At 46.6% G+C, this 24,138-nt stretch overlaps 1 protein-coding gene across 1 annotated transcript in view; it reads right to left on the bottom strand.

Moving 5' to 3' along the window:
- The window catches only part of MED23 (mediator complex subunit 23), a 1,483,999-nt gene that overhangs the window by 744,051 nt on the left and 715,810 nt on the right, over nucleotides 1-24,138 (bottom strand). The window contains exon 8 of the mRNA XM_044067991.1: nucleotides 5,845-6,090. Within this exon, the coding sequence (XP_043923926.1) occupies nucleotides 5,845-6,090 (246 nt within the window). The remainder of the gene's footprint in view (nucleotides 1-5,844; nucleotides 6,091-24,138) is intronic.

The following is a 24,138-nucleotide window of genomic DNA, read 5'->3' as shown; positions in this document are numbered from 1 at the left end:
GGACTACATGAAAAGAGACATAGAGGAGCTCTCTGAGCATGTAGCCCAGGCTGGTATGACCCTGACCTTGAGTAGCATCTTACCCTCACCAAGAATGATGCCACAATATGAAGACAAGATGATCAATTTCAACAATTGGCTTAAGTATCGGTGTCATTCAAAGGGGATCCAATGCCTGTCAGCTTGGGATGATATGCATGACAAGCCACGATGCTTTGCTAGGGACGGCTTGCACCTGTCACCCCTGGGCTTTCGGATATTGGCAAAGGCTCTTGCTATCCCATAGTGCCTTTTTTAGGCAAGGCTCAAAAGACAAACCCACCTCCATAGGTATCACAAGGGATAAGAAACTAAGAGTAATGCTACTCAACGCCAGAAGTCTAAACCTCAAGATGCACGCACTCTAAACTCTCCTTAGCATGGAGAACATCGATATCTGTGCAGTAACAGAAACCTGGTTTAGGACTCCCGAGAGCACCCCAGCACTACCAGGTTATACCTCATACCATGCTTTTCGGCCCCAAAACTTGGACCGAACCACAAAAGGAAGGGGAGTATAGATATTCATCAAAGATACCCACACCTCCAGGTTGGTGGCAAAACACGAAGCATCAGAGACTATCCATGTGCAACTAACAGTGGGTAAAACTGCCTTCCAGTTTATAGCCTGCTACAGACCACCCTCCCAAACCCAGGAACCCCACTCGGCCTTCCTGAGAACACTGGAAAATATGAAGGTCTCTCCGAGCACCATTATATTGGGCGACTTCAACTACCCAAATATAGATTGGGAGCATTACTCTAGCTCCAACACCCTTGCCTAAAGGTTCCTAGAATTCATAAACTCAAATTCTATGGAACAACTTGTTACCACTGCCACAAGAGGGGAAAACATACTGGACCTGATCATCACCAACATGGGGACTCTATGCTTCAGACCAGAAGTGTATCCCTCACTGGTAAGATCAGACCATTAACTGATCTCACTGGATATTCACATCCCGACCCCACCCCCTGCCCAGAAAACCACAGTGAAAAACTTCTCTAAAGCAAATTTCACACTCCTCAAAACCGAGGTGGAATCCTTCAAAGCCCCCGGGCCTGTGGAAAATACGGCCCAGACCGCAGAATTCTTTATAAATGCATTCTATGAACACCTTCAGGAATGCATGGATCATGCAATCCCAAATAAAACCAAGACCCAATCCTCCAAAGGCAGACGACCTGTCTGGTGGACCCCAGCCATAAACAAACTATACAATAGAAGGAGGAAGCTACTACATGATAGAGCAAAATCCCAAAAAGGGAAGGCATCTCTGATCAGTATTAGCAAAAAACTAAGGGAACTCATAAAATCGTCAAAGGCCAGCTTCGAGAGAAAAATTGCACAGGACACTAAGGATAATCACAAGGCTTTCTTTTGTTATGTTAGGAACCTGGGTGGGAATTCCAAGATATGCTCAGAATTAGTCCAAAATGACAAAAATACACGAACCCACAGACATTGCCAACATCCTAGCTGACAGGTTCAGCGCAAACTTCTCCCACCAAAAGGGCAAATATCTATCTCAGCAGAGTGCTGCCCCTGACATCTCAGATGCTCAGGTGGGAGCCGCCCTCTCCAAAGCAAAAACACAGCATCAATGGGACCAGGCGGTGTCCCAGGCTGCGTCCTACATGAACTCCAAGAAGAGCTAAACCCAAACATAAAACTACTGTTCAATCTCAGCCTTACTACAGGATATGTACCCAAAGAGTGGCGTACAGCAACAGTGGTCCCTCTCCACAAAGGTGGTGCCTCAACGGACCCTGGAAACTATCGCCCCATAAGCCTGACTAGCTTGGTCTGCAAAGCTATGGAAAGGATCATCATGGACCTCATAAATAAAGATATTGGGGACCTACAGACACTGGATCCTACCCAGTTCGGCTTTGTTAAGGGCAGATCCTGCCTCTTAAACCTGGTTGACTTCTTTGAAACAGTCACCAAGGCCATCGACGAAGGGAAGGTGGTCCACACAGCCTATCTGGACCTCGCAAAAGCCTTCGATACAATACCCCACTCGGGCATTATAGATAAGCTCACCAGCTTAAATATAAACCCCTATGTCACTAGATGGGTTGCAAACTGGCTCAAGGACAGAACTCACATGGTTAGAATTGCTGGAGCCATGTCAGACTCCAAACCAGTTACAAGTGGTGTCCCACAAGGCTCATCCTGGGACCTCTCATGTTTGGTATATATTTCTCGGAGGTACAGACCAACACGGAAGGACTGTGGCTGACCAAGTTCGCAGATGACTGCAAACTGGGCGCCATAATCGACTCTCCAGCCGACACAAGCATCCTCCAAAAGGGCCTCATAGAAACAGACAACTGGTGCCAGAGCCATGGCCTCAAGCTAAGCCAAAAGTGTATAGTCATCCCGTTTGGCAAAAACAAAGTGCCCACAAATTACCACATAGGTGGTAATCCATTAAATACAGAAGAAGAAATTAGGGACCTGGGGACCCAAGTTGATAGCAATCTCTCATTTGACAACCACGTGGCCAAAGTGGTTAGAAAAACATTTTATATAGCCCACCTAATCATGAAGGGATTCACATCTAGATTAGGGAGGTCATCGTGCCTCTTTACTCATCCCTCATCAGGCCCATAATTGAGTACAATGCCCCTTTTGGGATGTACCTTACCAAACACCTGCAGCAACTGGAAAGACCCCAAAAGTACCTCACCAAGAGGATCAAAGGGCTCAAACAGATGCCATATGCTGCCCGGTTAAAGAAACTCCAGCTCTATTCAGTGGCATACCGCCTGCTCAGAGGTGACCTGTGCCTGACGTATAAGGCCATGTCCAACCCGGAATTAAGGGACATGCTGCACCTCAAAAAATCCAAATCCCATCGAGCTACACGCTCGAGAGACTTGAACCTCAGCACTGAAGTAAATAGGACATGCACTCTGGAATAAAATCCCAGTCCAGGTTAGGCAGAGTCCCTCATTGACTCTCTTCAAGAGGAATCTTGATGAGTGGATGGGAGATCGTAGGTTTACCCCGGGTATCACTTCTGCGTCACTGTTAGACAGAGGCACAGTATACTAACCTCGAAAAAGGGCATAGCAAAATTAATTTAAAATGGGTGGCAAAAGCCAAACATACTCTGGCTAGGCTTATAAATGCCCTAGGGCAGATAGCCTAGTATGAACCTATGAACCTATAACTCTACAATAAACATGCACATATTCATACAGTAAAATATGTAGCAGTGTACAAATATGTAACATAAGCTATCATAACAACATAACAGGAGAGAGGACTGCTTGCCAAAAAAATCATTAAGTAAATAAAGTAGGACCCTCGCAAGAGAAAAAGACAGGATCATTTTGCTGTTACAGTGATCTCTCCTCAAAGATCTGCTGTTTATGGCAAGTATCTTAAATAAATGTACTACTTTTTTATTGAGGTTACCTGCAACAGTAATTAATTACATCTATTTTACTGTCAGGCAGTACTTGTATCATGTGGGACATAACATCAAAGGTCATACTGCAATATGGGTATGCCACACCTTACAGCTACCAAATCATCCTAGCTGCTACTACCAGCACTGAATTACATTTATTAAGCATAACCACCCTTCCTCTAGTCACTGTTTGCAAACTGATACTGGACTTCAAGAAAATAAAATACAACAGCCTGTCAATTAGCACTCCTTTTAATAAGCTTCCAATTCTGAATATTCAAATTACTCATTTATAGTTTAGATAATCTTTCTCCTGGACAACAAGCTCTTGTACAGGTGGAACACATGGGCCTAGTCCAAATAACAACAACAGTTACTTGTATGTTATTTATACAAGATGCATTTTAAGCAGTTTGCAAAGCTGCAGAGATCCATATTTGAGCTGCAGCAGGTCACAGCAAAAGGTGGGGGTGGGGTGACTGCTGCAGGGACAAGCTGTTAGCAGATGTGATCAGCACTGAAGTCGAGATGCTGAATGGTCACTGTAAGCAGCATCAGTAATCATGCAAGCAGACATAATCGCAAATCATGGCTACTTAACTGACAGTGTCTGCATGATAGGAAATGTAACAAAAGCTTCTACAGGTTTTTTAATAGGGTTTAGCAAAGGTGATTTAACATAGTTTAACAAACAGCTGATAATAGCAGTTTATATAATCTGAAGAAAATATATTTCTTTTATAGTTTGTAAAAAGACACAAAGAGTATAGTTTCTTGCAACAGCTTAGCAAAGGTATAAGCAAAGCGCCATTCTGTATAAACTGTATATACATAAATGGATCTTTGATTAGCCAAAGATCTCTTTTTTTTCATCTCTGAGGGAAGAATTTTTATAGAAATCTTAGATATCCTTTTTTTTTTTTGTCCTCAGCTTCATATTGGGGGGTAGCATTGCCCAAGGTCCCAGCAAGCTAAATGCAGGTCTATTCTACAGCCAAAGGTATAGAAAAAAAATACACACAAACACATGCAAGCAAAAGGTAAAAAGGTTACACAAAAACTACTCGGTAAAAAAATGCAAGTAACTGTCAGCCAAAAGTATTCACTGTGCAATACTTTAAACTTGCTGTAGTGGAGGTTCACGGACTATATGCAAATGACCCCTTAGGGACATACCAGAGTTCAGTTACATACCTTCTGACTTTTTACTTTTTAAGTCTTTATGGATGCATTCAGGTGGGGTTTGGCTTTATTGGCTGAATGCACCCATAACACCTAAAAAGTAAAATGGCATGTCCTTAAGGGGCCATTTCTATACATCTCATGGACCTTCACTACAGGTGTGCGATATAGATATTTAGACATATAAAAATATATATATATAGATATAGATGCAGAAATATACAGATATATACATACATACATACTCACTTCTTCTTCTTCTTCCGGCTTTTCCCGGTTAGGGGTCGCCACAGCGGATCACCTGTCCGCTCATGATTGGCAGTGGAGTTTTACAGTGTCGAGTTGCCAGCCCGGCACCCAACCTTCCACAGAAGGCACACACATGCACGCACTCACACCTAGGGCCAATTTAGAGTGTCCAATCTACCTACAGCATGTCTTTGGGATGTGGGAGGAAACCGGAGGAAACCCACACGACCACAGGGAGGACATGCAGACTCCGCACAGAAGGCACCCCAGCCGAGGATCGAACCGGAGAACCTCTTGCTGTGAGGCGGCAACACTAACCGCTGCACCACCGCACAGATCAGAAAAAGGCAGCTAATGCAGTGTCTGAGCCAGATTATATGAAAATAAATTCAAACGAGTTACAAATGTACTACATAATAAAAGGGGAGTTAGAGCATTGCAATAACATTTCAATTACCTCAACAGAATAAGCAAAGTTTATTAAGACAGCATTTTGTGCTTAAAAAAAGCAAGAAAAAGAAGACAAATTAGTGCTTTGAACATGTTCACAAAAAGGAAGATGAATCGCCTAAAGATGTTATGGAGTGAAAAAAACAGGAGTACTAAGTCATGGGGTAAATTAAAAAAGCCAGCCTATCAAGTAGTGAAGTAAGATGTCAAACATCTGCAACATATCCAAAAGAAATGGGACACCTATGTGGGTTGGTCAATGCACTTATTTGTCAGCTGCATCCATGTTTCTGCTGTGAGGCATTTTATATAAATCATTTTCTGTGACTCAGATTAATTTGTCTGTGGACAGACTTTCATATAAAGTCCAAAAAAAAAAAATAATGGGGAACAGACAGATAGAAGGGCAAATCTGTATTACATGCAGGTGTAGCTGAATCTGAGTTACTTAGACAATGAAATCTAGACAGTTCAAAGTAACACACACTACTAAGATTACCTCATCTTTGCATGGACAGTTAGAGAGTCTAACAAGTTCATAGGCAGTGGAGTAACTGAGCCCGATGCTATACAGTTAGTTCCAGGTAAGGAAATCCTCAGATTTTCTTTCCCATAAATTGTTTCAACTAATACTCCCATTGGTAACGTGAAGCACTCAGAGTTGGTGGAATACGCATTACACAGCAGTGCAATCTTGTAGTCATTCAGCTGGAGATTTGTATTCATGAGGCTTTGCTGAAGGAACCTACAAAAAGAGAACAGGAAACACACAACATCATTCTCAGCACACATTGAAAAGACCTCAAAGAACAGTGCGTGTGAGAAAGTAAAATGATGGAGTTATTCATCTCTTGCTACTGTTTTACATCTAGCAGTGCATTATGGCTCCTCCCTGCCAGACCCATTTGGCTGTGTAAGATGGCACTTATGATCACCACAAACAGTAGCATTAACTGTTCCTCAAACTATCATTCCATATTTTAAATACACAACTTAATTTTCATTTATTTTAAGCTTTTTTTTTACTCTAATACTTACAGAACACATTACCGTATGTATGGTTGTTGTTTTACACACAAACCTAATTAAAAAAAGATGATGTAGGCCAGTTCTGGTAGCATACGAGGATAAATCCCTGACTATGGCCCAGATGACTGCACTGGATCAACATCCTGGGCACTTAACACAGCCAGCAGGAGAGGATGGATGTGCCCATCCTTTGAGGAGAGCAGGATACTCACAGACACAATTCCCAAGAGGATAAGCAGTGCTCTGGTGTGCGTCTTACGGGGGGGGGGGGGTTGTTTGGCTCACCAAGCCATTGTCCAGTCGTAGCCTTCATCAGCAACTGTACAGAAAACTGCACTGACAATGGACAACTCATTCCCCCTGCCCAGGGGTGAAGTTAGGGTATGCAAACGCCTTTACTGCTGGAATGCTGCTGAAGGAACAAGCAACTGTCATTGCTGCCTGTATGATGGCGCACATGCTAGCAATCACTCACATATTGTACTATGGAAATTCCCTAGTATGCAGTGAACAAATAAGGAGGGTCCAGCTAGTGAAGGCTTGATGGTCTAGCACAGGGCAAAACAATGCAAAGGTGAGGAAGAAATAATGAATACACCAAAAGTAAGCAACACATGCATAAAACCATATATTTTATGTAAAATATTTTTACAGCTAGATTAATAAACTTAAACCATGAACTTTTGTATTAAAAAAATAGCATTAATTTGTGTAAAGACTCATGGGAAACTATCTAATAAAAGTTACATGAACATTCAGCATCCTGACATCTGAGGATGTTCCTACAAGCCCCAACTCATCCTTGACGGTGACACGCACAAGTGCATCAAGGACTGCCTATACTACCATTTGTCTGCTCATGAATCTTATTTCACACACACTCACACACACACACATATCCTTTTCAACACTGGCTCACTGCTCTTGAAAATCTCTATCTGCACTAAAAAAGCAAGGCCAGTTGACTGTAAGCCACCACAGTTTCTCCATTTCTCCCTAAGGAAGGGCACAGTTATACACTGCTCACATCACAAGCATCCTCCACTGCTGAGCTCTTCTACCACCCAAGCAACGATCCAAACTTCCAAAGGCAGGAATATGATTCATGGCTTTATCCTACAGCACTACACAGTGGGGATAAATATATAACTTCTGACAGAAGTTTTCTCTTTATAGAGGACTATGAATTTATGTAAGCCATTAAATGAATTAAGGAGGCTAATACATACCTTCTTTCTGAAACGGTTACAAATGCTTTTAAGATGATCAACTGAATCCATAGATACAACTAATAATTATAATAAATATTCTAAGATATACTTAAGAAATAAGCCTTGATTAATTGAACACATTATTGTCATCAACTCTATTCAAATAAAATTTAAAGACTGGGTTTCTTAATTTTTTTGGTGTACTTTTTACAAGGATTAAAAATTCTCTACTTTCCCCATAAAAGTTGGATCGCTTGTGTTACAATTTGGGTTTTAGGAATTAACATATTATTAATTATTCATATATAACAACCCATCATTTTATAGTTATGAAGTATTTTTTTTGCCTATGCCCTTAATTCTCCTTCTATTTGTAGCCTATACAAAGGATTACAGACTCATTTCACCAGCATGCAAAAGACCTTATAAATTATATCAATGTAAAATCTTACCACAACAGTAGCTGTCCTTCTATTCACTGTTGCAGTATTCTTCACCTGAGGGAACTCCTGCCAAGGATAACACACCATCCTGCCAGTATAAAAAAGCCTTTAGTTCTTCGAGGCGTCATACGTCACACACATTTCCCACACAAGGCATAAAGGTAACATGCAGATGCACAAACTCAGAACTTCTTTGCCACCAGTTCAAATGCCACTGTTGAATATCAGTCTAAGCATCCTTCTGCTGTGCTGATTATCAAACCGTGTTTTCAGACAAGCGCCTTGTTGGGGTTTCTTCTCTTTTTCTTCTATTTTTTGTGGTTACTCTGATCATGTCATTTGGAAAGGGAACATGTCAGTGTGGGATTCAGATTCCCCATAAAGACAGTCATGACCAATCTCACTTCTGTTTGGGTGCTTCCCGTGGTCATACACAGTGCTCTAGTTGCAAGGCGTTTGTGTCCAAGACCCTACATAGTCTTCTGTCCTCCTTAACCATATACCTAGAGAAGAAACATCTTAAGTTGTTGGCTCAGAGTGCTATGGCAAAATCCTCCTGTCCCAAGGAACAGCCCTCTACCATGAAGGCCAAAAAAGTCTACTGTCCAACCTCCCCTGGATGTGTCTCTTAAGATGGGTATAAAGATTTGAAGACCACCCAGTGGCTGCTTTGAACTCCTCTGCTGCGACCTCATTGGAGGCTGCCATGGATCTAACTGCTCACATGTCCTCTGAGTCTTTTCAAACAATTGTATCTGACATTGATGGGGAACCTCGACTGACGATATCCAAAGGACTGAGGAGGGATTCCTCAGATCTTAAGGAGGAGATTCCTGCAACCATTACAGAGTCTCATCATGGGTCTGACCTCAAGGGTGTTTCGTGTGGACATCCTGCAGAGAAAGAAACAAAAAACAAAGCATTTTCCCCCTGTTGTTAAGGATCCCTAACATGAATGGCAAGATTTCACCCAGAGTTTATTTAATGCTTTGATGGCCTTGATGCATTCTCAAGGGATCTATGTGCCTGCGCCTCCCTGGGCTTCCACTCTTCTCAATAGACCTAGGGAACTGGATTCCTCTGATGAGGACATGGACTCGGTAGAAGAATCATTAGCTTATGCTTCCCACATCTCTTCCCCATTGGACTATGGTTCAGTGGAGGAGGACTCCATAGGTCCAGAAGGAACTCTCCTTTTGGGATACCATTCTCCGAAGGATGGATTATTTTAAGTAGGATTGTTCTCAATGCTCTGAAATTCAGAAAAGATGATATGATGATGGAGTCTCATAAGCCATCAGCTATTCCTCCTGTTCTGGCTGCCCTTCTGGATACTTTTTTAGCAGCTTCTCTAACCCTTGACTCTCAACTTCCTGCACTTAAGAAGACAGAGTCTATCAAGTGCCTGAGGAGTGGAAATTTCTTTATAAATGCCCTTCTGCAGCGTCAGTTTCCTCTGACAGGCCATCCAAGCTACTGCCTTCTGATAAGGATAGTATGGAAAGGCTAGGCAAAAAAGTTTGCATTGCTGCCACTTCATCTTTTTTGGCCATCGACTACCAGACTCATATGGCCAGTTATGTTTTGGGCCTTCTTTCACAGGTTTCTAAGGTGATTTCTGACCTTTTTGAGTCTGAGGGGAAGGTTTCGTCTCTTTCTCTGCTGTCTCTACTTCTCAAGTTCCCTGCCATTCATTTAAAAGCAGCTATGATGCAGCTGATGCCTCTTCTAGAGCTGCTGCCTTTGGTTCAGTTCTGAGTCATTATTCATGGCTTCATCTTCAGGCTGTGTCTGATGACATAAAGGTAAAACCTTAAATGCTCATTTGGATAATAAAAATCTTTTTGAATCTGCTGCAGCTGAACATTTCAAGTCTCTCCAGGACAAGGGTAAAGCCTTGCAGGAGCTGAAACACATTTCTATTTCTCCTATTCCTAAATTTCAGAGGAATTATCCCTCTAAGTCGGCTTTTGTTCATAGGCACTCTTTCCCTCCTTCTAAGGACAAGAAGGGGTCTAGGTATGCACCTCCTGCCAAGTCTACTGAGACTCCTGCCTCCCAGAAACCTGCTTTCCAGGACAAGCTGGTTTCTGTTTGACAGTTTGCTTCCTCCTACCCTCTGCCAGGTTTTGTTGTCCCTCTGTCCGTCCCTGTCTCTTCCAAACTGGCTATGGATCACTTCAGACTCCTGGATTTTGTCCATTATCCATCAGAGAAATGTCATGGTTTGGAAGCCCCTTCGTCCTTTCTCAGGCATTCCTTAACCTCTTCAGGAACAGCTCTCTCTTTTCCCAGAGGTTCTTCTCTTTTGGCTCAGGGCACCATTCAAGCCATGGCTCCTGTCCAAGTAGGGATGGGATTTTACCCCAGAATCTTTCTGGTTCCACAAAAGGAGGGCACTTGGAAAACAACTCTGTATTTTTCCAGGCTAAAGACCTTACTAACAATCTCTTCCTTATGGATATATTTGCATATATTTTTTCTTCTTCTTTACCTCTGGCTCAAGGAAGCACACCATCAGATCCCCATCTGGCCTCTTCAGGAAATTTCTACATTTCTCTGTCTCTTCCTTGCATTTTCAGTTCTCTGCTTTACCGTCTGGCCTCTCTACTGCTCTAACGTTGTTTACCAAATGCCTTATTCCTCTCATTGTTTTTTACAGGATGCAAGGAACTCAGATCTTTCTCTATTTAGATGATCTGCTTATTCAGTCAAGCTCCTTGCCTCAACACTGCTTGACGGATCTCAAGTTTACTACATCCCTGTTACAGAGACTGGGGTTCACCATAAACTTTCAGAAAACAGCTCGGACTCCTTACCAGGATCATATTTTCCCCAGCTGCAGACTTTGGATGGTTACCATGTTGGCATCCCTGCCTGTTTCCAAGGCTCTGTCCCTAATTACCTTTTTCCAGTCCCTTCTTCCTCTGGCATCTGTTAAGGATTGGGAATTTCTCAGGGTTCTTGATTTCTTGGCATCCACCATTCCCATGCTCCCTCTTGCCAGGCTCCATATGAGGAAGCTTCAGTGGTTCCTCAAGTCAGTACGGCTTCAACAATGCCACCCTCCCGGACTTCCTGGTACCTTTCCTTCCCTGTTTCATGCTTGAGCTTTAAGGGTGGATTCAACAATTTTCGCTCAACATAAGGCTTCCTTTTCAGGTTCCAGTCCCAACTAAGAAGCTCTTCACAAACGTCTCAGACATGGAGTGGGTTGGGTGCCTTTTGTGGTCTCCTCAAGGCTCAGGGTCTCTGGCCTCCTCATCAGAGGCCAAACCACATCCAATATAAAAGTGATTAGGGCTCTACTGACTCTTCAGGTTTTTCATCCACTATTTCATCCCGGGCTCCTCAAAGTTTTCACAGACAATACCACAGTAATGTGGTATATCAACAAGCAAGGGGTCACAAAGTCCTATCTTCTTTTCAGACTAGCTCTTCAGGTCTGGAATCTAGCTATCCAGTATCAAGAGACTCTTCAGGCAGTTTACATTCCCTCTGAGCACAATCTAGTGGCAGATTCCCTAAGCAGGTCCAGCATACAAGCTAACAAACAGATGCTTCACAGAGATGTGTTCCTGGACACTGTCCATCAGTGGGGTATTCCTCAGGTAGATCTTTTTACCTCCACTTTGAAATGACAACTTCCTCTAGTCTGTTGCAGAATCCCAAGTTCTCTGATTTGGAAAAGTGGACACCCTGTCTTTTTCTTGGAATGGGGTGTTTCTGTACACCTTCTCTCCCCTTCCTTTGTTACCATAAGTCCTGCACAAGATCAGACTGGACTCTCCCAAAAATGTACTAGTGACCCCCTTTTGGACAAGAAAGCCTTGGTTCCCCCTTCTTTCTCATCCAGCCAGGGGCAATCATAAGTTACCTCACCAGGTGGATCTTCTCACACAAAACAAGGGATCTCCTATCCTCATTTGTCCACTTTTCAACTGATGCTGTGGAAGATAGGGTTTTGATCACTTTTAAGCACCTCTTTTCTAAGGACATGCTTCAGGTTCTGGGGGAGGCCAGGAAACCCAATACCAGGAAATCATATGGGCCCAACTGGAAGTGATTTTCTGTCTGGTGCCCCTCTTGCCATCAGGATCCCCTATCTGAGGAGGTTCCTATGTTTAACTCTTATTTGTGTGATCTGCTCCATTCGGGGTTGGAATATTCTTCAGTTAAAGCTCATCTGTCAGTAATTTTTGCTTATCAGCCCTCAACTCCTTCTCTTCTGTGCTCTAGACTTGAGGTCAAGCAATTTTTTAAAGGCATCCTAAGGAAAAATACTGCAACAGTGACAGAACAGCTGAACATTAAGAACCTTATACAGTCATGAAAACAATATGGTCTAGATTTAAGAACCATGGGTCTGAAAGCACAGTTGTGTAAGTAAATTTACCATAGTTAGAAGTTATGTACTTACCATAACGTTCCATCTGAGTAGGTAAAACTTCATTTGTCAGCAACCTATGGGTTATCGGATCCACATCGGATCCGAGCCGGCAGCTTCCAACAGCTAAGATCTGAGCTCCAAGCTCCTCCCCCCAACCCATAATCCCCTGCTATCCCTTCCTGAACTCAGATCGAGTTTGCCTATCCAAAAACCATACGATACCAAGAACCACCTCCCTACTCTAACCAGGAAACGTCCACCATGACAGCAGGAGACCTTAGAACATCCATATAGGTTGGGGGATGGAGGGAGGGACGGTTGCTTACAAATGAAGTTTACCTACTCAGATGGAACGTTATGGTAAGTACATAACTTCTAAATCTGAAGCAGTTAACTTCATTTGTCCATCAACCTATGGGACAGAGTCCCCAGTTACCTGATTCTTGGGAGGTCCTCATGGAAGGATGTTCCGGAGCACTGCAGAGCCAAAGGATGCTCTCCCTCTGGAAACAAAATCCAACTTGTAGTGATTTATAAACGTATGAGATGAAGCCCAAGTGGCTGCTGAACAAATGTCATCCAAAGACAACCTAGATCGAAAAGCCGCAGAGGTAGAAATCGATCAGGTAGAATGGGCATGGACTCCTTGAGGTGTAGGCCGGCCCGAACTCTCATATGCCAAAAGGATACATTGGGAAATCCATCTGGACAATGTGACCTTTGATACAGGTTTTCCAAAAGAGGACTTAGCAAAGGATACAAAAAGCTGGTCTGATTTCCTGTGATCAGCTGTCCTGTGCAAATAGAATCTTAGTTGCCTATGTACGTCTAGAGAATACAACTTGTATTCACCTTTGTTCTGATCATTTGGAAAGAAGACTGGTAGATTAATAGATTGGTTGATATTAGACTCCGATGCAATTTTGGGCAGAAAGGAGGGGTTGGTCCTGAGAGTGGCTCTATCCTTGTGGAAGACCAAATATGGTGGCTTGGCGCAAAGGGCTTGAATCTCTGAGACCCTTCTGGCCGAGGTTATGGCAACAAGAAAAGCCGTCTTCCAAGATAAGTATTTTAGATACACCAAAGTTGCAGGCTCAAAAGGAGGAGCTGTTAGAGACTGAAGTACAAGAGTTAAGTCCCAAGGAGGAACTGCATCTTTTACTGGGGGTCTTAGTAGGAAAGTGCCTTTTAGGAAGGTTTTTCATAATTTGGACGAAGTCAAAGGGCCCAGATCACTGCCAACATGATAATGAGAGATCATGGCCAACTGGACTTTGACCGTAGAAGAGCTAGCACCTTGGTCGAATAAACCTGACAAAAAGTCTAGGACTGCTGGCAATGGGGCTGTAAACGGATCTAGGTTCCGATGCTCCGCCCAAATAGAAAAACGCTTTCATTTACTATTATATATTCTTCTAGTAGGTGGCTTGTGAGCGGCTACTAGGATAGCCTTGACAGGGGACGAGATACCGGGAGTCCTAGCTATTACTGGAACTGGATCAACCAAGCTGTGAGCTTGAGGTTGTCCAGATTCGGGGTCGACAGGCCTGATGCGTGAGAAATGAGATCCGGGATGGGATCTAGAATCCATGGGGGATTCACTAGATGAGACCATAGATATGGGAACCAAGCTTGACGAGGCCAGAATGGGGCAATGAGGATTATTCTGCTCCCCAACCATCTGGCTTTCTGTAGAAATTTCAGCATCAGGGGCAGAGGAGGGTAAGCATAGAGTAGACCGGGTGGCCAAATATGCACCAGAGCGTCCCTGGGGGATTCCCCGGGTGGGGGAATTAGAGTGAAGTAGTTGCTGCACTTTGTGTTCGAAGGAGAGGCGAAAAGATTGCAGCGAGGTTGACCCCATTTAGAGAAGATTTGCTTCGCTACTTTCGGATTCAGAGACCACTCGTACGGTGACAGGATGGATCGACTCAGTCTGTCTGCCAAAATGTTGGACCGTCCCGGAATGTGCATCGCTATGAGAAAGCGGTTGGTGGACGTAGCCCATTCCCACACTCTCATGGCCTCCCGACAAAGTGGATAGGACCTGGTTCCCCCTTGTTTGTTGATATACCAGACGACCGACATGTTGTCTGTCTGGATCGCAAATGTCCCCAAGGGAAGAAGGCTTTGAAGTGCTTGCAACGCCAAAAGCACCGCTCTCATCTCTAGGACACTGATATGCAATGAGGTCTCCGAATGGTTCCACGTGCCTTGGACAGTCCTGCCCAAGCAGTGCCCCCCCCACCCGAGGCGAGAGGCGTCCGTGGTCACCGTGGCTAGAGGAGGGGACACAGAGAAGGGGCACCCCTTCTGGAGATCCGGGGACTGGAGCCACCATAAGAGGCCTTTCCTGCATACCCTGCTGAGAGGAACGGGGAAGTTCAGGGGATGTAGCAGCAAGGACCACTGGACTTGTAAGGTCCATTGAAGAACTCTCATGTTTAAACGCGCCATGGGAAGTAGGTTGATGGTTGCCGCCATCGAGTCTAGAGTCCTCAGGACCAATTCCGCCGGGGGAGCTGGGGACTGAAGAAGGGCCAGTACATGGAGTTTCAGCGTTCGAAGCCGGTCTGGAGTCAAGAAGGCTAGAAGCTGGTTGGTGTTCAGTCTGGCACCGATGAAATCTAGGATTTGATTTGGAAGAAGGGAAGATTTTTCGATGTTTATCGCAATCCCCAGCCGGTGAGCTAGATGGAGAAAGTAATCTCTGGCAGAGCAAAGTAGATACCTGGTGGGGGCGGTTAGGAGCCAGTCGTCCAGTACGGAAAGACCTGAATTCCCTGGAGTCTCAGGTGGGCCGCTATGACCGTTAACACTTTGGTGAACACCCTGGGGGCTGTGGTGAGACCAAAGGGAAGGACCCTGCATTGAAAAATGGCTGGCTCCCAGCTGGAAGCAGAGAAACCTCCTGGATCGTCTGAGCACATCCAGTCGTTCTCCTGCAGAAGGGGGAGAATGGATTGAAGAGTGACCATCTGGAACTTTTCTTTGGCTACTGACAGGTTCAGGAAGGACAGGTCGAGGATTGGTCTTAGGTCCCCCGTCTTTTTTGGCACCAAGAAGAACCTGGAGTAAAAGCCTAATCCGGACTGGTCTTGGGGGACGTGCTGGATTGCTCTTTTTTCTAGCAGCCGGAGTATTTCCTTGGCTGCCGCCTCCCTTTGATAGGGTGGGACATCGGGGAGGCTTCGGGGACTGAGAGAGGAATTGAGAAAAGAAATCTTGTAGCCTCTGCATATGAACTGAAGCACCTAGCGATCTGTTGTAATGGACTCCCAAGCTGCCAGGTGCCTCGAGAAACGCCCACCCCGAATGCCTCCAGAGTGGAGCAGTCAGGTAACCCCTTAGGGTTGCTGCGTGGGCCGATCAGAGAAAGGTTCTCTGGACCCAAAGTTCTTTGGGCCCCCTCTGCCTCTAGGGCGGCGTTCACCCTGTCCTCCTCTGCCTCTGAAGGATGAGGGGTCCGGAGTGAAACGGGACTGTTGAGACTTCCGGAACCACATCTTCTTCTGTCCCTTTTGGTTCCTGGAGAAGGACCCCTAAGGAGCAAAGAAGCGGACTCCGACGGCAGACGTCTTCCCGTCTCTTTCGCTCTGGACCAGTGTGTCGCATACAGTCTTGCCAAAAAGGGCAGAACCATCAAACGGGGCATTTGCGAATGACGTCTTAAAGGGTTCCGCAAAATCACAATGACGGAGCCACGTCTGTCACTGTAGGGCGACGACCACTCCACTAGCTCTAGCAGCTCCTTCTGTGGCATGGGATAGTAGCCGCATAGAGGTATTGGAGATAGATTTGAGAGTGGCCATCCGGGTAGAGTACACTTTCTTGTCCTCCGCCGACATGGACTCTGGGGGCGACCCAGCGTATTCTTTGATAAGATCCCGCTGGAGCCGTATGACGTGTGCCATATAATTCAGCGACCTCACAGAAAAGGTGGCTGAAGTGAACACCCACTTCACCAGACGGTCTATCGTCCAAGACTCCTTGTCTGGAGGATGGACCGAGGAACTCTCCTGGGCCAGTTCCTTTTTGGTGGCGGCCGCCACCAACATGGCATCTACCGGGGCTCCCTTGCTCCAACATGACCTGTCCGAAGGGGGGCTAAGAATTTTGTCCGGCCTCTTAGGGATGGGCTCCACAGTGTCCAGTTCCTTCCATACCCTGGTAGTAATCAGGTCTACCAGGGGATCGACAGGAGGGGACACCCAAGAGGTAGATGGGCCTGCTTCAACGCCTCCAGAAACACAGACTTGTCAGAGGAAGGTTTTGGGGCAGACCACCCCGATCCGAAGCATCTCCATGATGTCTCCGAAGGAGACGTCTTCGGGGGGTGACCTTGGGGAACCTTCCCCTTCCTCCAAATCTGTGTCCTCTGTCAAGGACTCAGTGGAGTCCAAGTGGCTCCTCCTGCACTTGTGTTTGTGAGGAACCTCCTCGGAGAGGGGGGGGGGGGCTGTCCAAGAAGGCCTCACCAACCACATCATGTTCCAGCAATGGAACTATATGGGACGTCTGAGCAGGCTGTCCCCGGGGCCAGGTGATGGTAGGCGGACCCGTCTGAGAGGGAGTGCAGAGTGGAACCGTAGCTGAAGCCGGGGGCCTGGAATCCCTCGACAAAACCCTCTCCACGACGTCGAACGCTGAAGGAGAGCTGCTCTACCTAGGATCAGAGAGCAGACCCTCCCTCGGGTCCGACGTGCGGCTCGGAGCCGGCACAGAGGCCCGCCGCTTGTGATGCTTTTCCCGGCGTTTCTCCTTTCTGGTGTCCCTCTCCTCCTGGCCCAAGGTGGGAGGTTGGGTCCAGGCCAGGGGAGGGGGAATAGCAGGTGGCACTGACGCAGTCGCGGCAGGAGCCATGGAAGGACCGGAGCACGAAGCCGGGTCCAGGGGCAGAAGTCCCACCAGAATCAGCTTCGACCTCCGGTCCTTGAGGGCCCTGGGGTTGAACGCTGCGCAAATAGTGCAGCTGGTGGAGAGATGTTCAACCCCAAGGCATAAAACTCACCGAGTGTGCCCATCCGCTGGGGACAGCTTATGGCCACACTCGGTACACTTTGAAAAGAAGGTTTTGGGTGCCTCTGCCATACCTATAAAAAACACACTCGGTAGGCCCCAAAACACACACACACACCCTAACGCGTACACGAGGGGGGGGGGGACACTAAAAAGGTAAACTAGACACTAGAAAAAAACACGTTAATGCTAGTGGGAAACTAAGCTAACTCACACACACAATAACTATTTGTTTAAAGTGATAAGAAAAAAAGATTTTCCTCACAAAACAAACACCACTACGCCTGGAAGCTTGATCAAGCTGCTGAGAGAACCGCGGCAAACGAGATCTGAGGTCAGGAAGGGATAGCAGGGGATTATGGGTTAGGGGGGAGGAGCTTGGAGCTCGGATCTTAGCTGTTGGAAGCTGCCGGCTCGGATCCGATATGGATCCGATAACCCATAGGTTGATGGACAAATGAAGTTAACTATTTCAGATCAGTATATGTTCGAATGATCACTGCTGCAGTAGCCATCACTACATGGGATTATATCCTGCCAAGGATATACCAGCCAGCCAGCATCCAAAGCTTCAGGGCATCTTCAACAAGCTCAAACTTTTAGTTATGTACTTACCATAACTTTAGATGTTTGGGATCCATCTCGCCTACATTCAGTACTGATGGGCTCGGAGCTGATCCCTCGGCTCCGACTCGGCACACTATGCTATAGAGCGAAGCCTCTTATTGGCTGAGCTATTTCTTATCCCAGGATGCACCACCACTAATCCCTCAGATCTTGTTTGTCCGCATTCATGCACACATACACAACTTGTTTATATAACATTGCGAGATGTTTCAAGATGAAACAACAGGATTCGGACCTTCTGATATCCTCTGATCTCCAAGGAAGGGGGAAGGAGGGTGGGTTATTAGGAATGTAGGCGAGATGGATCCCAAACATCTAAAGTTATGGTAAGTACATAACTAAAAGATGTTATGCGATCCTATCTCGTCTACATTCAGTACTGATGGGACAGCGTCCCTAGCACCTAAATCCTGGGTGGTTCACTGGAAAACACTCCTGAGCACTGTGGAACCAAATGAAGTTCGTCCTCTAGATGTCACATCCAATTTGTAGTGGGAAATGAAAGTGTGCGGGGAGGACCACGTAGCCGCAGCACAAATGTCACTAATGGCAAGCTTAGAATGGAATGCTATTGAAGTAGCCATAGCTCTTGTAGAATGAGCTTTGACAGAGGTCGTAAGCTCTTTATTAGAAAAGGAATAAGCTTGAGTAATACAGTCCCTGATCCATTTGGCAATAGTGACCTTTGTGACGGCTTTGCCCAATTTATTGTCCGAAAAGGATACAAACAATTGATCTGTTTTCCTTGTTTGTTTGGTCCTATCTAAATAAAAACGCAATTGCCTGTGGACATCTAATGTGTGGAATATGTATTCCGCTTTGTTAGAATACTTTGGAAAGAAGACTGGAAGTTCTAATGACTGTTGTAGGCAGAAACTGGAACAAACTTTAGGGACAAAGGATGGATTTGGCCTGAGAGATACTCTATCTTTGTGCAAAACCAAGTACGGAGGTTTTACAGACAAAGCTTGAAGCTCTGAAACCCTTCTGGCAGAAGTAATCGCCACCAGAAAGGCAGTTTTCCACGACAGAAATTTTAAATCACATGTTGCTGCCGGTTCGAAGGGGGAGGAAGTTAAGGCACGTAACACCACATTGAGATCCCATGGAGGAGCAGGATGAGAAATCGGAGGTCTTAAAAGCGCAGCACCTTTCAAGAAGGTCTTACACAATCTGTTGCTCATTAAAGGTGGGTTTATAGATTCGTGAAAATTGGAAATAGCTGCCAATTGAACCTTGATGGTAGAGAATGAAGAGCCTTGATTGAAAAGGGAAGTTAGAAATTTCAGTACTTCTGATACGGGAATAGTGATGGGATCCAGACCCCGGAGTTGAGCCCAAATAGCAAATCTCTTCCATTTGCTAGAATACAATTTCTTTGTAGCAGACTTGTGGGCCGAGGATAAAATGTGTACAACTTCCGGATCCAAGGTATGATTCCTGACTATAGTCGGAAGAGGAGGTGCCAAGCCGTCAATTTTAAGGTGTGTAGGGACTGGTGGAATAGTCCCGACTGATAAACCAATTGGTCTGGGATCTGATCCAGGAACCATGGACCTTCCAGTGCATATTTCCGAAGATAGGGGAACCATACCTGACGAGGCCAGTAAGGAGCAACTAAGATAATTTTGCTCCCCAAGAGAGACGCCTTTTGGATCACCCTGGAAAGGAGAGGAACTGGAGGAAAAGCATATAGCAAGCCGGTGGGCCACGGATGGGCTAGTGCGTCCATAGGGCTCTCCCCCGGAGCCGGGGTGAGGGAGAAGAACTTTGCACCATTCAGCGGAGTCGCGAAGAGGTCGCAACAAGGAACTCCCCATTTGCTGAAAATCTGATTTGCAACCGTAATGTTCAGAGACCACTCGTGTGGAGAGAGGATCGTTCTGCTCAGTCTGTCGGCTATCACACTGGACTTGCCCGGGATATGAGTCGCCACTAGAAAACGTTTGGTCGACACTGCCCATTCCCAAACTCTCATGGCCTCTCTGCAAGGGGGTAGGATCTGGTCCCTCCCTGCTTGTTCAGGTACCAGACAACTGACATGTTGTCGGAGTGAACGGCAATTACTCCCTGAGGGAGGTAATCGTGAAGGGCTTTGTAGGGACAGAAGCACCGCCCTCATTTCTAAGATGTTGATATGAAGTAAGGTCTCCTCCGAATGCCATTTGCCTTGGACTGACCTGCCCAGGGAATGCCCCCCCACCCCATCTGGGAGGCGTCCGTAGTCAAAGTGGCCACAGGAGGAGGTGAAACAAAGGGTCGTCCCTTATCCAGATTGGAGGGCACCAGCCACCAGCGAAGGTCCCGTTTGCAGGTTTCCGTGATCCATATGAGGTGACTGAGAGGGAGATCCTGAAAGGACCACTGAGTTGAAAGAAGCCACTGGAGAATTCTCATGTGCAACCTTGCTAGGGGAACTAGAAGAACCGTGGCGGACATAGAACCCAATAGCTGCAGGACCATTCTGGCTGGGGCTTTGGATCTGGGAAGTAAGGCTCGAACTTGAGCCTGTATGGTTTGTATCCTTTCTGTAGGTAGATAGACCCGCATTCGGTTTGAGTCTATCTCTACTCCGATGAATCTTATGCGTTGAGATGGCAGCAACACAGACTTTGGCCAATTGAAGGTGATTCCAAGGGAAGTGCCCAGTGATATTGTGGCTTGTAGGCTCCGCAATAGTAGATGCTTGGAGGTGGCAGTTAGGAGCCAGTCGTCTAGATACGGAAACACCTGGAATCCTAGACTTCTCAGGTGAGCAGTCACGACCGCCAAACATTTGGTGAACACCCTGGGGGCTGTGGTGAGACCAAAGGGCAGCGCGCAGAACTGAAAATGACTGTCTCCTAGGCTGAAGCGCAGATGTCTTCTGGACGCTTATTGTACCATGATGTGGTAATAAGCGTCCTTGAGATCTATGGAGCACATCCAAACACCTTTCTCCAGCAGTGGGAGAATGGATTGTAGGGTGACCATTCGGAACTTGGACTTTTTTACTGAACGGTTTAGAATGCTGAGATCCAAAATGGGCCTCGAGTCCCTGGCCTTTTTTGGCACCAAGATGAATCTTGCGTAAGTCCCCATTCCGGTCTGGTCTGCGGGGACCGGTTGGATGACTCCTTTTTGCAGCAGCTTTGAAACTTCTGAGGCTGCAGTTTCCCGTTGACTGGGTGGCGGGTCCGGGATTTTTTTGGACTGAGGAGGAGAGTGAGAAAAAGGGATGGCGTAACCTTCGGCGATAATTCGAAGCACCCATCGGTCCTGAGTGATACCTTCCCAGGCCTTTAGGTGCCTCGAAAAACAACCCCCGACTGACTCCGGAGCTGCACAGTCGGGCAATCCCTCAGGGACTGTGAAAGGCTGAAGAGCCACGAAAGGACTCGCGGTCTCCAGTGTTGCGGGGGCCTCTGCCGCCTCTGGGACGGCGTCTTCCAGAAGAATTTCCCCCTCCCTTGCCTCTAGAAGGGGGATCGTCCTGCTGTGAGGGGTAAGACTTCTGAGATCTACGGAACCACATTTTCCCTCCACTTTTAGCCTTGGGGTAAGGCCGAAAGGGAGTGGAAAATCATGCCCCTACGGCAGTCAAAGTCTTACCTTCTTGCTACTTAAGAGGTCAGTGTGTCCTTTACCTTGGGTCCAAACAAAGAGGACCCATCAAAGGCGTCGGCAAAGGAAGACTTAAAGGCCTTCTTAAAGAAATGACACAGGCGGAGCCAGGCTTGCCTCCGTAGAGCAATGCCTGTACCCGCTGCTCTACTTCGGCCGCATAAGAAATGAGCCTCATGGACGAGTTTGATATGGACGACAGCATAGCCAGCTGAGAGCCTACCGTCTGGGCCAGCTGCTCAGGCAGGTTACCCAAGAGGGTATCTGAAAGTTCTTTAATCAGATCCCTCTGAAATCTGGTAAAGTGCGTGAGATAGTTCAGGGACCTTAAAGTAAAGGCCGCTGAACTTAGGGTGCGCTTACCGTACCGATCCATGCTCCTAGACTCCTTATTATGAGGATGGACGGACGTCGAAGCCTCTGCTACATCTTGCTGGGTAGCAGATGCCACCACCAAGGCATGTACAGCCACACCTTTCGTCAAAAACTCCTTTTCCGGGGGTGCTGACAGGAACTTATTTGGACGAGCAGGCACCGGTTCCACAGAGTCTGGGTGTTCCCACGCCCTTCGACAGATCAAATCTAGGAGCCCGGCGAAGGGCGGAGACACCCAGGAGGCAGAGGGCTGAGCCCCGAAGGCCTTAAGGAACAACAACTCATCAGCAGAAGGGGGTTTGGATTGCCAGCCGCCTCGATGTTTAAGGGCTTCCAGGATGTCTGCAAAGGAGACATCATCTGAGGACGGCTTAGGGAGCCCCACTGCATCATCAAGATCAGTGTCTGATGTGAGAGACTCATCGGGGAGTCAACGTGCTTCCTCTTGCACGATCTTTTCCTGGGGGTTCCTCGAAGAAGCTTCAGAGGGACCTCCAGGAGGGAACCCCAGTGGGGGTAACCTCAGGCCCGGGGCTCCGCTGTCTAAGGACAGGGGACTGCCAAAGACCCAGTCTCAGTATGCAGGGAAGGAACTGGGGAGACCGTGGAGGTAGCCAAAGAAGATTTGGCTAACGCACTCCTCATGGCCCTGAAGGCGGGACCACCAGAATCCTGGGAAGGTCCCACCTCCGTGGCCACAACGGTAGACGGTACCCCGCAGCCGAGAGGAAGGCTTGGGACCGAAAACATCAGTCCCGAAGCGTCCCCCCCCGGGGCCGACAGAGGAAGTCCGTGTACCGAACTCCAACTCGAGAGCCGGAGTTGGAGTAAGGGTCGGGCCTGACCCGAAAACCTCCATCGGCTCCACCAGCACCGGCTCCAACGGTGCCGAGGCTGTTGGAAAAGGAATCATAATAACGGTGGACCATCGGCTCTGAAGCCGAATGGGCTGGAGCCGAAACTAACTTTTGAAACACCGGAGACTGGAAAAGTCTTAGGAGCACCCTGTCGATGTCCGAATCAGACATCTTGGAGGATCTAGATGACACCGATCGGGTCCGAACCAACTTCTCCATCGGTTCCCTAGGACTAGGGGACCGGCTCCGAATGGATTCGATTACTATCGGTTCCGAGGGAGATCTCAAAACAATTTCCCTCTGTGCCGATGAGGACTTCGCCGAAGGGGAAGAGTCTGAGCCGGCAACCCTCATCGGCTCCAAAATCAGTGGAGCCGATGAAGGTGACCCGCCTCTCAATGCCCCAGTCCTCGGCTCCGAAACCAGAGGGGTCGAGACTGGAGGCATCGAGGCAGACCATTCTGCCCTCGGCTCCGAAGTCCGTGGAGCCGATGGAGAAGCCTGCCTAGGTTTTTTTGCAGTCGGTTCCGACAGACTGGTTGGAGCCGACGCTTTTTTCTTTTTGGTAGGAGAGGAAGACGAAGATAAGGCCTCCTCGAAGGAGGGTTTAATCAGCCCTTTTAATATTAATTTATTCTTCCTCTCTTGGAGGACTCTCGAAGAAAAGGCGTGACACACGCTACAGGACTCCTGTAGGTGCTTGGCGCCTAAACAATATCGACGAGGAGTGGTCAGTTATCGACATTTTGTAACCACACCTCGCGCACTTTTTAAACCCAGAGGGTCTATGTTCCTTAGACATGCTGACTAACAGTTCACTAAGAAAACTAGTTAAAGAAGCTGTTCAGTAAAGATTCTACCACAGAGAAAACTGAAAACCATTTTTTTTTTTTTTTTTTTTTTTTTTTTTTTTTTTTTACACAAGACAGTACACTACACAAGACAGTACACAATGCACAATATCAAGACAAAAATCACTGAAAAGGAGGGTCAAGACCCTCTAACTTAAGCAGGTACTTGACCTCCTGAAAAAACAAAAGCTAGATAAGAATAGGGGAAGGCCCCTCTAACTTAAACGGGAAACCGTCCCTTAACTCAAAACACAATTTTCCTCAACCAAAGTTATCAAAACCACTCGTACAACAACAATAGCTGTTAAAACAGCTTTTGGGGTAAAATTAGCAAAATTCCTGACAGGAAACTTTGAAGAAAACAGTACTTAGCTCAGCCAAGTTTGAG

The sequence above is a fragment of the Protopterus annectens genome, chromosome 1.part0 (assembly GCF_019279795.1).
Source record: "Protopterus annectens isolate FY-2018-M chromosome 1.part0, PAN1.0, whole genome shotgun sequence".
NCBI lineage: Eukaryota > Metazoa > Chordata > Ceratodontiformes > Protopteridae > Protopterus > Protopterus annectens.
The sequence above is the reverse complement of the archived record's forward strand: the minus strand, read 5'-3'. Positions and strand labels throughout refer to the sequence as shown.